The sequence below is a fragment of the Ranitomeya imitator genome, chromosome 6 (assembly GCF_032444005.1).
Source record: "Ranitomeya imitator isolate aRanImi1 chromosome 6, aRanImi1.pri, whole genome shotgun sequence".
Classification (NCBI taxonomy): domain Eukaryota; kingdom Metazoa; phylum Chordata; class Amphibia; order Anura; family Dendrobatidae; genus Ranitomeya; species Ranitomeya imitator.
The window spans coordinates 325441535-325457279 of record NC_091287.1 but is presented as its reverse complement, the minus strand read 5'-3'; the positions used below and the strand labels follow the sequence as shown (position 1 = coordinate 325457279).

General features: G+C 47.0%; 1 protein-coding gene across 1 annotated transcript in view; it reads right to left on the bottom strand.

Annotated features, from left to right (window-relative positions):
* The window catches only part of CAP2 (cyclase associated actin cytoskeleton regulatory protein 2), a 272514-nt gene that overhangs the window by 190936 nt on the left and 65833 nt on the right, over positions 1–15745 (bottom strand). The window contains exon 2 of the mRNA XM_069730835.1: positions 6706–6838. Within this exon, the coding sequence (XP_069586936.1) occupies positions 6706–6829 (124 nt within the window). The 5' untranslated portion in view covers positions 6830–6838. The remainder of the gene's footprint in view (positions 1–6705; positions 6839–15745) is intronic.

Below are 15745 nucleotides of genomic sequence, written 5' to 3'. Positions count from 1 at the left end.
AATGACTGGCACAAGGTAGAGGCATCGGTGTAACAGTTGGTGAGGAATATGATCCTGGCTGCAGCAGTCAAGACAGATTGGAGAGGGGAGAGTCTACCGATTAGTAGAGAGTTACAATATTCCAAGCAGGAATGAATAAGAGCAACAGTAAGAGTTTTTGCAAAGTCGAAAGTAAGAAAAAGCTGCCAGTCCCAGGATGAGCAAAACACTCATTCGTTGGGTGAAATAACTTTTTAAGCTTGCTTTAAAAATCATTGTTCTTGGCAGCAAATTGTCCTGTGTAAATAAGATATGTGCTGCTGAGAACAATAAAAATCTATGCAGACAGAATCATCTATTACTGATTGATCTGTGTATAGCGTAAATAGGTTATTAAATGGCAGTTGATAGGCAAACATAGTCAAGTGAGCAGTTGTTTAATGCCACAAGTTATGTAGTGTAAACCCAGCCTTGGAGTTAAGGAATGGGCATAAAAGGGGAGTTGTAGGAGCCAACAGAAACAATTAGCGGACCAGTACTCGGGCCTAGTCTGACAGTTCTTAAAGGGGATGTATCACGGCAGCAGCGTCCCAGTCCGTGGCCCTGGGTGTCCAATAAAAGTGTCAATGAAATAAAAGGGGAAATAAAGTTTATAGGGGATTAGAGGAATTGTTTGTGACACGACCTGTGTTATTCAGCAAATAGGAGATGTTATCCGATGGTGCTTGAAGAGATCGCTGGGGCTAATGGTCATGCAGCAGTGTTGTTACAGCTCTCCACAGGTAGAGCTACACCCCAGGACAGTGATGGTGTTAAAGGTGATGATGGTGGTTGTAGTGCAGGGCAGGTGATGCAGTAATAATTCAGAGGATACAGCAGGGTGCAGTTTCACATGTTTACTCACAGTTCTTAGTTGTAGCCCCCAGCCGGGGTGCTGTGTCTTCTGTAGCCCAGCTGTGTCTGCAGGAGTTGGTGGGTCAGCTCCTCCACCTCCGCGTCAGGAGGTCCGGATCCACCGTGGGCAACTGGTACAGGTCTTCCGAGTCTCGGCTGGGGGAATCCTCCGGTTCCACCCCATGCATCATCGCTGGTTCACTTCCTTCCACCATCGCATCCACATGTTGTTCCCGCTCCACAGGCCCCTTCTGCCCTCTCTTCTGTGGGCGGTCCTTATTCTTTATATTCCCGCCATAACAGATCAGGAGGCGGCTCTCTCTTGCTGACGGACACCCCTTCATCGTATAGTAGTGCTGGCAGTGGGCGAGTATGGTCTTTGCGCCTCACAGCTGAATCCCGTCCACGATAACATGCCTTTCTTTTTAGGTGTGCCTCATGGCGCTGTAATGGCGGCAAGTTTTGCACAGTTCAATAAAGTCTTTGGTGCACAAGACCCAGTTTACTGGTTCGGTCCATCCTGCTCGTGATGCCAAGTTGAAGCACCTGCCAGAGCCGTGAGGTACTCGGGCCTAATCTGACAGTTCTTAAAGGGGATGTATCACGGCAGCAGCGACCCAGTCCGTGGCCCTGGGTGTCCAATAAAAGTGTCAATGAAATAAAAAGGGAAATAAAGTTTATAGGGGATTAGAGGAATTGTTTGTGACACCACCTGTGTTATTCAGCAAATAGGAGATGTTATCCGACGGTGCTTGAAGAGATCGCTGGGGCTGATGGTCATGCAGCAGTGTTGTTACAGCTCTCCACAGGTAGAGCTGCACCCCAGGACAGTGATGGTGTTAAAGGTGATGATGGTGGTTGTAGTGCAGGGCAGGTGATGCAGTAATAAGTCAGAGGATACAGCAGGGTGCAGTTTCACATGTTTACTCACAGTTCTTAGTTGTAGCCCCCAGCCGGGGTGCTGTGTCTTCTGGGTCTGTGGTCCAGCCAGCTCACAAGTAGATTGGGCGCACCTTCCAGAACCCCCTTTCTATGTTCCTTTCCTGGCAGTCTCGCTGCACTGGCTCTCACCCTTCTGCCCTGCACCTTCACACACAGTGTCCCAATCCAGCAGCCTCAGATCTTGTCGGGAGACACTCTCTGTTGGTCCCCTGGATCCTATGTGGCTGCCTTTTCGGTGAATGGGTTGGATATGGCTGCAGCACATGCAGATGCTGCAGCCTCCGGCTAGCTAGCTGAGTCTTGTAGTCCTCCACTCATCTTGGGGCTGGTTCCCCACTGTGACCTGGTCCCTCCACCTGGTGATGGTCAGCATGGATGTGGGCCCTCCTTTCTGCATCATATTTTACTGCCTGCTGCCTGCAATATTCCTCCTGCGTGATGGCTGGGATTTCCCCTTGGAGCTCAATCACATCAGCCTCCTGGGGTTCCCCTTTAATTACCACTGGCTCAGCATGCACCTCCAGGGGCCCACTCGTTGGTGTCAGTGGGGTTGGTATCTCGTCTAAGATGTCTGGCATCCAGTCCCAGGGTGAATTTCTGGATGCCCAGCCAGGCCTAGGGGCTGAGGGAGTGGGAAGTGGGCCTGCTAAAATGCCATCGGTTACCGGAGCAGGGTTGGTCGCCGTAACGGGGTTGGTCACCTAGACAGGGTCGGTCACAGTACCTGCTGCTAGTGTCTCACCGGTGTCGGTCTCCTCCTCCGCTGCTGATGTTGTTGGTGGCGAGGCCATCCATTTCCCTGTCAACTTCTCCAGGAAGGCCTCCTTCCATCCTGCTATCACCACCAGCTGTGTCTGCAGGAGTTGGTGGGTCAGCTCCTCCACCTCCGCGTCAGGAGGTCTGGATCCACCGTGGGCAACTGGTACAGGTCTTCCGAGTCTCGGCTGGGGGAATCCTCCGGTTCCACCCCATGCATCATCGCTGGTTCACTTCCTTCCACCATCGCATCCACATGTTGTTCCCGCTCCACAGGCCCCTTCTGCCCTCTCTTCTGTGGGCGGTCCTTATTCTTTATATTCCCGCCATAACAGATCAGGAGGCGGCTCTCTCTTGCTGACGGACACCCCTTCATCGTATAGTAGTGCTGGCAGTGGGCGAGTATGGTCTTTGCACCTCACAGCTGAATCCCGTCCACGATAACATGCCTTTCTTTTTAGGTGTGCCTCATGGCACTGTAATGGCGGCAAGTTTTGCACAGTTCAATAAAGTCTTTGGTGCACAAGACCCAGTTTACTGGTTCGGTCCATCCTGCTCGTGATGCCAAGTTGAAGCGCCTGCCAGGGCCGTGAGGTACTCGGGCCTAGTCTGACAGTTCTTAAAGGGGATGTATCACGGCAGCAGCGACTCAGTCCGTGGCCCTGGGTGTCCAATAAAAGTGTCAATGAAATAAAAAGGGAAATAAAGTTTATAGGGGATTAGAGGAATTGTTTGTGACACCACCTGTGTTATTCAGCAAATAGGAGATGTTATCCGACGGTGCTTGAAGAGATCGCTGGGGCTGATGGTCATGCAGCAGTGTTGTTACAGCTCTCCACAGGTAGAGCTACACCCCAGGACAGTGATGGTGTTAAAGGTGATGATGGTGGTTGTAGTGCAGGGCAGGTGATGCAGTAATAATTCAGAGGATACAGCAGGGTGCAGTTTCACATGTTTACTCACAGTTCTTAGTTGTAGCCCCCAGCCGGGGTGCTGTGTCTTCTGGGTCTGTGGTCCAGCCAGCTCACAAGTAGATTGGGTGCACCTTCCAGAACCCCCTTTCTATGTTCCTTTCCTGGCAGTCTCGCTGCACTGGCTCTCACCCTTCTGCCCTGCACCTTCACACACAGTGTCCCAATCCAGCAGCCTCAGATCTTGTCGGGAGACACTCTCTGTTGGTCCCCTGGATCCTATGTGGCTGCCTTTTCGGTGAATGGGTTGGATGTGGCTGCAGCACATGCAGATGCTGCAGCCTCCGGCTAGCTAGCTGAGTCTTGTAGTCCTCCACTCATCTTGGGGCTGGTTCCCCACTGTGACCTGGTCCCTCCACCTGGTGATGGTCAGCATGGATGTGGGCCCTCCTTTCTGCATCATATTTTACTGCCTGCTGCCTGCAATATTCCTCCTGCGTGATGGCTGGGATTTCCCCTTGGAGCTCAATCACATCAGCCTCCTGGGGTTCCCCTTTAATTACCACTGGCTCAGCATGCACCTCCAGGGGCCCACTCGTTGGTGTCAGTGGGGTTGGTATCTCGTCTAAGATGTCTGGCATCCAGTCCCAGGGTGAATTTCTGGATGCCCAGCCAGGCCTAGGGGCTGAGGGAGTGGGAAGTGGGCCTGCTAAAATGCCATCGGTTACCGGAGCAGGGTTGGTCGCCGTAACGGGGTTGGTCACCTAGACAGGGTCGGTCACAGTACCTGCTGCTAGTGTCTCACCGGTGTCGGTCTCCTCCTCCGCTGCTGATGTTGTTGGTGGCGAGGCCATCCATTTCCCTGTCAACTTCTCCAGGAAGGCCTCCTTCCATCCTGCTATCACCACCAGCTGTGTCTGCAGGAGTTGGTGGGTCAGCTCCTCCACCTCCGCGTCAGGAGGTCTGGATCCACCGTGGGCAACTGGTACAGGTCTTCCGAGTCTCGGCTGGGGGAATCCTCCGGTTCCACCCCATGCATCATCGCTGGTTCACTTCCTTCCACCATCGCATCCACATGTTGTTCCCGCTCCACAGGCCCCTTCTGCCCTCTCTTCTGTGGGTGGTCCTTATTCTTTATATTCCCGCCATAACAGATCAGGAGGCGGCTCTCTCTTGCTGACGGACACCCCTTCATCGTATAGTAGTGCTGGCAGTGGGCGAGTATGGTCTTTGCGCCTCACAGCTGAATCCCGTCCACGATAACATGCCTTTCTTTTTAGGTGTGCCTCATGGCGCTGTAATGGCGGCAAGTTTTGCACAGTTCAATAAAGTCTTTGGTGCACAAGACCCAGTTTACTGGTTCGGTCCATCCTGCTCGTGATGCCAAGTTGAAGCGCCTGCCAGGGCCGTGAGGTACTCGGGCCTAGTCTGACAGTTCTTAAAGGGGATGTATCACGGCAGCAGCGACCCAGTCCGTGGCCCTGGGTGTCCAATAAAAGTGTCAATGAAATAAAAAGGGAAATAAAGTTTATAGGGGATTAGAGGAATTGTTTGTGACACCACCTGTGTTATTCAGCAAATAGGAGATGTTATCCGACGGTGCTTGAAGAGATCGCTGGGGCTGATGGTCATGCAGCAGTGTTGTTACAGCTCTCCACAGGTAGAGCTACACCCCAGGACAGTGATGGTGTTAAAGGTGATGATGGTGGTTGTAGTGCAGGGCAGGTGATGCAGTAATAATTCAGAGGATACAGCAGGGTGCAGTTTCACATGTTTACTCACAGTTCTTAGTTGTAGCCCCCAGCCGGGGTGCTGTGTCTTCTGGGTCTGTGGTCCAGCCAGCTCACAAGTAGATTGGGTGCACCTTCCAGAACCCCCTTTCTATGTTCCTTTCCTGGCAGTCTCGCTGCACTGGCTCTCACCCTTCTGCCCTGCACCTTCACACACAGTGTCCCAATCCAGCAGCCTCAGATCTTGTCGGGAGACACTCTCTGTTGGTCCCCTGGATCCTATGTGGCTGCCTTTTCGGTGAATGGGTTGGATGTGGCTGCAGCACATGCAGATGCTGCAGCCTCCGGCTGGCTAGCTGAGTCTTGTAGTCCTCCACTCATCTTGGGGCTGGTTCCCCACTGTGACCTGGTCCCTCCACTTGGTGATGGTCAGCATGGATGTGGGCCCCACGGGTGGATTGCTCGCTGCCCCTGTCACTAGGACCCCTTCTTTCCTTCTGATGCTTCTCTCTCTTCAGCCTTTTCTCTCTCTAGCTCCCTCTGTCAGGGAGCTTCTTTCTGCACATCTCACTCCATTCAGTTCCTCTCACAATCTGTGTAACTTTCCCTCCTAATTAGCTCCTCCCCTAACTACTCACTCCACCCACACCCTCTACCCAGTTACCCTCTCCAGACTGGGATGAAGCCATCCTCCCTTAGGGAACACCCAGATGCCCTGACTGGAGTGTTGTGGTGTTGGATGCAGGTGTGGAGTTCGGTTAGTGCCCCCTCCTTTGCTGAGATGAGGTACAGTAGCTCTGTGGCGACCAGACCTCAGGGGCGCCACAGGTATATATCAGCAGTCTGCTACAGCTCGTAAAAATGTGTACTGCTAGGACAACACATATATAAAATTAGAATTGTTTTTTCTATTAACACAGAAGTCTATTGGCAACAAATGAATACATTCCATGGCTGTTCAATGTGGAAATATAACCAATGTAATGGTCATGATAGTTCCAATACTTTCATATGCACCCCAAGCTGGAGTGAAACATCACATTGCATGTTTGTCACAATCCCCAAACCTCTTAAGGGTGGCCATACACATTAGATGGTAGTTGGCCAATCATTCGGCCAGCAGCCATGTCAGCCGACACTCCCATACCCACTAGCACTCACTTTGCCGAATGCTGACGTGTTTTTTTTATGTGAAAGACGACAACAGGCACACTGGCTGGAGGGCTTATCTCCAGAAGAACCATGCGATCTGCAATCTGAAAATAGACATGCATGATCAACACCTCTCTTGGTCATCAGTCGGTCTGTACCCCCATCACAGTAGGCCATCGGCCAAACCCATCGATGTTGACTGGCTCTGCCAACAGTAGTTACATTTATGGGTGTGCACCTGCATGGCATAGTGTATGTATTACATGAATCAGATCTTGTTAAGTCTCCAACGTAAGACTCTCAGGGATGTTCTTGTTCAATACATGTTATAGACATCTTACCTCCATTTATCCCATTGACAACATCATTCCCTGTTGACTTTGAAAAGCCAGACGTTGATAAGACTGTTTCAAGTCGAATCACAGCTCTCTCCAACCTATCCATTAATCCGTGCACCTCTGCCATCTTGAACACCTGCAACAGGCATGAACAGAAAAACATATGTTAAATGCAATAAGACCAATGTTATTGATAAGCAAAAAACTACAGCAGAGCATCGCTTGATATAATCGTGTTTTCCATGTCTTCTCCCAGCGGTTGCATTACTTAGGAGACATAATTGTATTGTGTCATTTTAGGTACCTCCTCTTATCCTCAAGAGAATGCCAACAAACCAACAAGAAATGTGGTGGATTTATTTGATCAAGTCTCAACCTCCTTATTGTCCATTTCTAAAGTTGGACAATTGGGAGGGAGTACAGGCCAGCACAGCTTTTGTTTGCTGCCACACAGGTTTCTTCAGGTGTCACAGATACAGAACTATTCTCTGTACAATCGTCAATGGAGAATGCTAACAATATCGCTGCATGATATACTACATCTGCACCCATGCTTTTCTATAGATGTAGATATGTATTTGAATGGGCAATTTAAAAATAGCATGTGCACCTAAGTTCTTGAACACATACTGTACAGATACTATGAAATTGTCACGCCTAACAATACATTTCTGAAAGCCAACTATTCATTAAGCTAGCATTGCATGAGCCTGCTTTTTGGCAGAATGTGGCAGTTTACCTTTGATATATTTCCGAATGAATCTATTATTTATATGTAAATGTTACGATGAGTGAATGCTTAGTTTTGCAGCGATAAAATAGAGAGCTATGAGCTTCCTCCAGATCTACCTTCTGCTAAGTTCACACAAGAGCATCCATAAATTTTTTTCTTATTTGTCTTCCATATGCAATCCACTTTTATACATCAGCAGTTATTGAAAATGTTCAAATACATTTTCCTATGTTAAATAATTGCAATATATCTGTAAAAATCGGATGCTATACAGTGGCTCCGTATAGAATCTGATCCTTTTTTTTGCACACCCACAGATCTGAATGGCGAGTCTCATCTGACACAAGGTAGAAATAAGTGAATGCTGTGATTCTTTTCATGCACAGATTTGGTCCGTGACAAAAATCACTCATTTGCATTGCCCCATTAAATAACATTGGTCTGAGTGCTTCCCATGTGTGGTCCAAAAATACGACCGTCTAAACTTCACTTAACACCGTTCACAATGTTCTGTCTACAGTCCGTAAGAATAAAGCACTTTTTTGCCCTGTTTATAAAAAAAAAAAAAAAAAAGCGTACGTGATTTTTCTGAAGCTTAAAAAATATATATGCAGGTTATTTTGACAGTAGTGATCATCATTTTATAGTTTACAGTGAATGGAGTTGATGTCTGCATCAGAATTATGGGCTGAAGACATATCACTTATAATCATAATGATTTATTATAGTTTTCCAATGTGTCCATAAAAAATATCGTCTGTCCGTTATTTTTTTTTGAAAAGCTGTCCAAAAAACATAAATAGTCAAGTTGGCAACCCAGCTGAGCCCACAGAGCATGGACAATCCTTCCGGGAACCCGCTGCAGAGGAGAGGTGGTGGAGCCCTTACTGCAGAGGGCACTGCAGGGCTCGGCATCGCCAATTGAACACTTGCAGTAGAAGTACACACCGAATGAAAAGTCACTTTTGCTAATAATATCCCATACAAAAGTATGGTTAAACACTTTTCCAGGCCCCCTATCTATCACTGTCAACAGTTTTCCAAGGTCAAAACTACTGATAGACTCCCTTTAAGGGATGTTTGTATGAAACAGGTCAAGCTATAAGATACTTGTGTCTTGATGCCTTTGCCAATCAGTTTTCTCACACTGCAGCACAGTGAATATACTTAGGATAAAGCAGAATAGGACAATAAGGCTTCATCTTTCATAAGCATGCAAGCAACATGCGACCCTCGACAAGAGGCGTAAAAGCAATGCACACTATCTCTTTTTTCTTTAACAAACTGTATTTTACACAGCGTGTGAACATTTCATTGCAGCCTCTTAAAGGGAATTTGTCAGTAGTAGTGATGAACGTTACTCGCCTGAGTAGCACTGTACTCGTTGAGCACCGAGCATTTCCGGGATTGCGGGAGCTCGGGTCTCCGCCCTGCAATTTTGGTGCTCTTTAGAGCGCCAATGACCATGCAGGGATTGTCTGCCATGCACTGTAGTACCGCAGCCATCTTTGTTGTGGTATTACAGTGATTGGCTGGCCGCAAAGCGTCATCAGGTTTATAAGAGACCGGACGCTGCCCTGCTCGGCGCATTCAGCTCCGGAATCAGCTAGCGTAGGGAGAACTGCTGCTGACATAGGGTCAGATTTGAGCTTTTATTAGTTAGTGTAGGTCTACCATTGTTCAATCCACAAATCCAGCTAAACCAACAGTCCTTTTTAGGGCTAATTATGGGGTATATAGATTGCAGTGCTATATCCACATCAGTGCAAGGCATGTATGTGAGTATATAGATCTCACTGCATACATCAAAAGGGTCCATTACTGTCTGCTGCTGCCTATTTTATATATATCTAGCTGCAGGTATCCGTGGCTAGGATTAATTTTTTTTGGCACCTGAATCCTGCAAATTTTATTACAAAGCAATCCAGAGCCCCCCTTTTTTCTACATTTATTTGCTTGGTCGCACTGCAGACTACAGCTAGGTCATTTTAATACAACAGTGTGAAAATTTAGCAATTTAAAACTGCTTTTTTTGTCCTAGGCATCAGATTTGAGTGTGCAGAAAATTCTGGCCTTTTTTTTTGGTACTGTAGTATTTTTTGGAGTGTCTTACAACATTTTTGGACACCATTTTGCTGACCAAAAATGTTTTAGCTAGCCAGAAAATATTTAGCTACAGTTCTTATATTTATCACTGTGTTTTGTACGCCACACGCATCGCATATCATTGCATTAAATATTTAACAATTTTAGTACTGAAACAATTTTTTTTTAGTGTCATAGCCTACTTATGACACAATTTTGGTGGGCCCAAAAAAAATCCAGACCACATATTTAACAGTGTTCTATCTCCCAACACCAATAATATACCCTACGGTGGTTAGCCGCACATCAAATATATACCTATAGAAAAAGGCACCACACATTGATAATATGAAAAACCACTTTATTAGTATCAAAAGAAAAACCATAAATGGTCATAAAAGAGCCTAAATAGGCAGCAGGTGAGAGACAACAAACACAGAAAAAAAGGTAGACACCTGGCAAAAGATCACAGAGATGTATACATAAATATACTGGTATATCCATAAAGCTCACATTGCATACAAATTACATGAAACATTTCAAGAAATGGTTAAATATAGCGTGGCAGTCTAACAAAAAAGCCTAATGAAGTATTCTATAAGGATTCAGTATATGGTCTCAGTATAAGGGGCTAATATGCCATGTAAATCCACATATAAACAAAGTGTCCAAAAGACTATGGTTAGCTATACAGACATTCATCTAGCATATTATATAGCACATCAACACATATTTACCAGACAATGGAGGAGTAGCCAGGAGTCCACCACACCCGACGCGCGTTTCGCAATGAAATGCTTCGAAGCAACATGACAGAAGTTGCCAGTCCAACTGTAAGGTCTTCCCGAGTCTGACTACCACCAGCATGATCAGGCACATGGCAGCAAAGCACTCGACATTGTGGACCGAACCACAGGCACCAGGAACAGTGTCTATGAGTACCACCACTCCTTCTTCCACTGTTGTGTGTGAAAGCCAATCCCCTGTCCACGTTGCATGTGAATATGCCTCCTGCCCTGCACCTGCTGTTACCCAGACTCAACTAGCACCATCATCGAGCACGTCCACGTCCTTGTCCCAGCTCAGCCTTCAGTTGTCTATACTACAGTCATTGGAACACAAGCGGAAGTGCGCCTCCAATGCCCCACAGGCCACAGTACTAAATTCACAAATTTCTCCTCTGCTTGCGCTCAAAATGTTGCTTTTTAGGCTCATGGAGACAGAAGCTTTCCGGAACGTGATGGCGGCAGCTGTCCCAAGGTATTCGGTCCCCAGCCACCACTATTTCTCCCGGTGTGTCGTCCCGCCATTACACAAGCACGTGTCCCACAACATTAGCCATTCCCTCAACAATGCTGTTACTGGGAAATTCCACCTAACCACGGATACGTGGATAAGAGCTTGTGGGCATGGGTGGTACATCTCGCTGATGGCACACTGGGTTAACATAGTGGAAGCCGGGACCCAGCCGGACATTGGGATAGTTCATGTCCTCCCAACCCCAAGGATTGCGGAACCTACGTCAAACTGGGTTGCACCCAGTCTACAGCTCCTGCACCTCCTCCTCCGCCTCCTCTTCAGCCTCCATCTCCGAAAGCAGCACATCAGTCACAAGCTGGAAGCACTGCAGCACAGCCTCAGCCAAGCACCAACAGGCTGTGCTGAAGCTAATCTGCTTAGGTGACAAACCGCACAATGCTGAAGAGTTGTGGACAGCTCTGAAAGAGCAGTCAGTTCTGTGGCTGACACCGCTGAACCTACAGCCAGGCATGGTCATGTGTGACAATGGCCGTAACCTGGCGGCAGCTCTGAGGCGAGTTCACACACATGCCATGCCTGGCTTATGTGCTTAACCTCGTGGTTCAGTGTTTTCTCAAAACCTACCTAGAGCTGCCGGATCTGCTTTTGAATGTACGTCAACTGTGTGGCCATTTTAGAAAGTCAGCTACAGCTTCAGCCGCCCTTGCCGTGCTTCAGCAGCGTTTGCAGCTTCTGGCTCACCGACTAGTGTGTGATGTCCCCATGCATTGGAACTCTACACTGTATATGTTGGAAAGGATTTGTGAGCAGAAGAGAGCAGCTGTTGACTACCAGGATCAACAAGGCCATCGTTATTCAGTTCAGACTCCACACCTAAGACATCAGGAGTGGTCATGGATGTCAGACATCTGTACCATCCTGCAAAACTTTGAGGAGTCCACCAAGATGGTGAGCGGCGATGATGCCATAATTAGCATCACCATCCGGCTTCTCTGCATTCTGAAAAGCTATCTGCTCACAATGAAAGAGGATAGATTGCAGGTGAAGAACGAGGATATGGAGCAAGGAACCATGCAGGGTGATTACACACAGCCCAGCCTCATGTCATCCCAATGGCAATAACAATATAGGAGATCCACTGTTTAATGACCCTTTTAGAAGATTAATGCCGCCTGATGCTCCTCTAAAAATAGGCTCTGTGACTTAAAGTGTTCCTCCTTCATAAATGGAACAAGATGTGTCTACTTATGTGTCACACAACACATGGCTAGCTTGGGTTGTTAAATGTTACCATGACATTACCCAGTGAATGCATTTGTATTGGTTGAAAACAATGCGAAACTTGAAAAATGCATCAAAAACGCTGCGTGTGAACATAGCCCAAGTAGTGGAGATACATTTTTGTTTGGGGTTTGTTATTTTGCCTGGTATACAAGCCATTACCCTGGAAAGGATGTTCCGTAACATATTTCCCAGGAAAATTCATTTTGGTTTTGTTTTTGTATGTTTTTTGGTGCGCCTGTAAAAATGGTGTGAAACTCTGACAAGATTGTTTACAGCTGTGACCTAGGAGTCAGATATGCTTCCAGGGACATTTGCCATTATGTTCCTGTGTCATTTGAGCAGTGTTTTCATCATTTTCCGATGTTTTTAGACCTTAAAAGGATCCCCTGGGGGAATCGCCGTAAAAATGCTCGGGTCTCCCATAGCCTTACATTGGGCTCGTTGCTCTGTCTGAGTATTACAAATTGTTCGACCCGAGCAACGAGCACCCAAGCATTTTAGTGCTCGCTCATCACTAGTCAGTAGGATCAACCCTCTTAAGTGATCTATATGGGCATATAGGTCATAGTAAGTTGAATAAATTGATATCTTATTCCAAAGAAATACGCTTTTTTCTTACATGGCTATTGGGATGATGCTGCCTGAAAGATAAGCTCTGCCTCCAGAGCTTATTTTCTATAAAAGAGGGAGTTAACAAGTGTGAGACAAGTAACTTATTGCAAAGATATTTTTTACAGCTCTCTGAGCTCTGCTGTATTACAAGAATATTGTAACACTGTCTGCCTGTGAGATGGAAGCTGAAGCTGAGAGGAACCTGCAGATGTGTCAGGTATAACCACACACAGCTCTGCAGTGAGATTAGGAAAGCAGAGAGAGGCCATTACACATCACACTGATTACTCCCCCTTCATGTAAAAAAGCTCTGGAGGCAGAGTTATCTTTCAGGCAGCCTGGAAGAGGTCATTCTCCTCAGCAGCCTATAGCCTGTATGCCCATAGTAATAGTTTAAATAGGTCAAATGTGGTTACAAATTCCCTTTCAGTAGTAGAGTCTAACAATGTAGGTGTAAGGAGGAAGATCGGGCTGCAGGTACCTGTACCGAGCCGGGTCTGGAACTGCTGAGGCTGCCTCCCTTGTTGCCTGGGGGAAAGAATGAGGAGTGGGACCAACCTCATGACCCGAGTAGGAGGGGCAAGATAAAAGGAAAAGTGCATGCAGCAGCCAGCAGATTGGTGCGAACTAGCAGCAACGTCCAGCCGGGTGAGTATCATGCTCTGTCCCCTGAGTACTGGCACCGTGACAGGCTGCGTTGGTTGTGCAAGGTACCGTGCCATCAGTGACTGAAAGTATAGCGCAGAAGAAGAGGAGAGAAGGCCGACCACTATACAGAATCGTGCGGCCTTCCCTGCCAGTGACTTCGCGCTTCCCGATTGACATTGGAAGTACCACTACCTTGTTGCTTTGGCTGCATGTGTTTATGGACTAGGGGCTCAGTAGAAGGTACCGGAGACTGACCACTGCCGCCAGAAGACGGTTCGCTAACCTTGGACCCCTCTTGAGGACATTTCATCGACAGCTACAAGGACTACTACCCTCATCGGACCATTTGCGGCTGAGGAAACCATAGACACAATAAGTTTACTGAATGAACTGTTGCTAGTTTTGCTATTCAGCTTTATTCTTTCCTGGCGTTTGCAATTTAACTGTTTATCTCCCTGCAAAGAGTACTGTTTTTGTTCAATTAAATTGTTAACCCTTGCTCTGCCTCTCGTGCGTCACTGCATCCCGCAACCTGCTTACATAGGCATCAGAATGAAATTGGTTTTGCATCTCTCCCCCTTTCATAAAATCCAAGAAAAGTGCTTAGGAGCACAACATGGATTGCAATGAGTTTGTATCTCTCAAACTTTTGGATGGTGGGAGAGACATACATGTTTTATTATGTATCACATCCACTATTTTATTCATATTTATTTTCCTAAAAGGGAATCGGTCAGAAGGTCTTTGTTGTGTAATCTGAAGACAGCAGGACATAGATGCTGAAACACAGAATTCAGGGATGTTTCACTTGTCAAACTGTGCACTGTTGTTTACTGACTGTGAAGGATTTATGACTAAGAGACTAATATTGCCAGACTAGTCTGACAACTAAGCATCTCACTGTCTATGGACTTTGTACATACAGTGCCTTGTGAAAGTATTCGGCCCCCTGGAACTTTTCAACCTGTTGTGTTCCTTGGTCTTCATGATGCGCTTTGTGCTTCAAACAGAACACTGAGACTATCACAGAGCAGGTGCATTTATACGGAGACTTGATTACACACAGGTGGATTATATTTATCATCATTAGTAGTGTTGAGCATTCCGATACCGCAAGTATCGGGTATCGGCCGATATTTGCGGTATCGGAATTCCGATACCGAATTCCGATACTTCCCGCGTATCGGATACCGGAATCGGAAGTTCCCAGAATTCAAACTGAACGCAGCAGCCAATGAGGAATGATTGGAAGTGTGGGCACATCCTGTTTAGCATGGTGGGCATGTAAGTACTGGCAAGGCTGTGATGGACTGCTGAAATGATGTCACTCTGCACTATAAAAAACGCTGCCGCCATTTTGCGCTCACTCTGCTGTGATTTCAGTTAGGGACAGGACGCTGTGTTCTAACTGAGGGCCAGTTGAGCTAGCTAATTGCTTTATTTTCCTTTCCAAAGGCTAATTTAGCAAAACGCTGTGTGTTCTTCACTGTTCACCTTGCTCTTGCCTTGCAGCGCTGTTTTAACAGCGTTCTGCAAGGTCTCTGTGTGTGTGTGTGCAGCTCACTCTGTAGTCTGTGTGCAGCCATATACCCGGTTGTATTCAGCTCAGGGGGGGTTCACACTGCCTCACACAGTTGTCCTTTTTTGCTCATAGTGCAGCCTGCTGCACATTTTTACTCAAATTTCCTATTAGTGTTTTTCCACCAGTCTCCAGCTAAATTGTGGAAAAACACTACATAGGATAACCTAGAGGGGGTTTTTTGGGCCTTGCAGCGCCGTTTACGGCTGTCTGCACGGTCTCCGTGTGAGCCCAGCTCGCCCTGTAGTCTGTGTGCAGCCATAGCCGGTTGGATTCAGCTCAGGGTTCGTTACTGGCTCATACCTTGAGAAAAATTTTCCTTTTTTTCAAATAGTGCAGCCTGTTTAAAAATTTAAAAAAAAATTCCCTATTAGTGTTTTTCCACCCGTCTCCAGCTAAATTGTGGAAAAACACTACATAGGATAACCTAGAGGGGGTTTTTGGGCCTTGCAGCGCCGTTTACGGCTGTATGCACGGTCTCCGTGTGAGCCCAGCTCGCCCTGTAGTCTGTGTGCAGCCATAGCCTGTTGGATTCAGCTCAGGGTTCGTTACTGGCTCATACCTTGAGAAAAATTTTCCTTTTTTTCAAATAGTGCAGCCTGTTTAAAAATTAAAAAAAAAATTCCCTATTAGTGTTTTTCCACCCGTCTCCAGCTAAATTGTGGAAAAACACTACATAGGATAACCTAGAGGGGTTTTTTTGGGCCTTGCAGCGCCGTTTACGGCTGTCTGCACGGTCTCCGTGTGAGCCCAGCTCGCCCTGTAGTCTGTGTGCAGCCATAGCCGGTTGGATTCAGCTCAGGGTTCGTTACTGGCTCATACCTTGAGAAAAATTTTCCTTT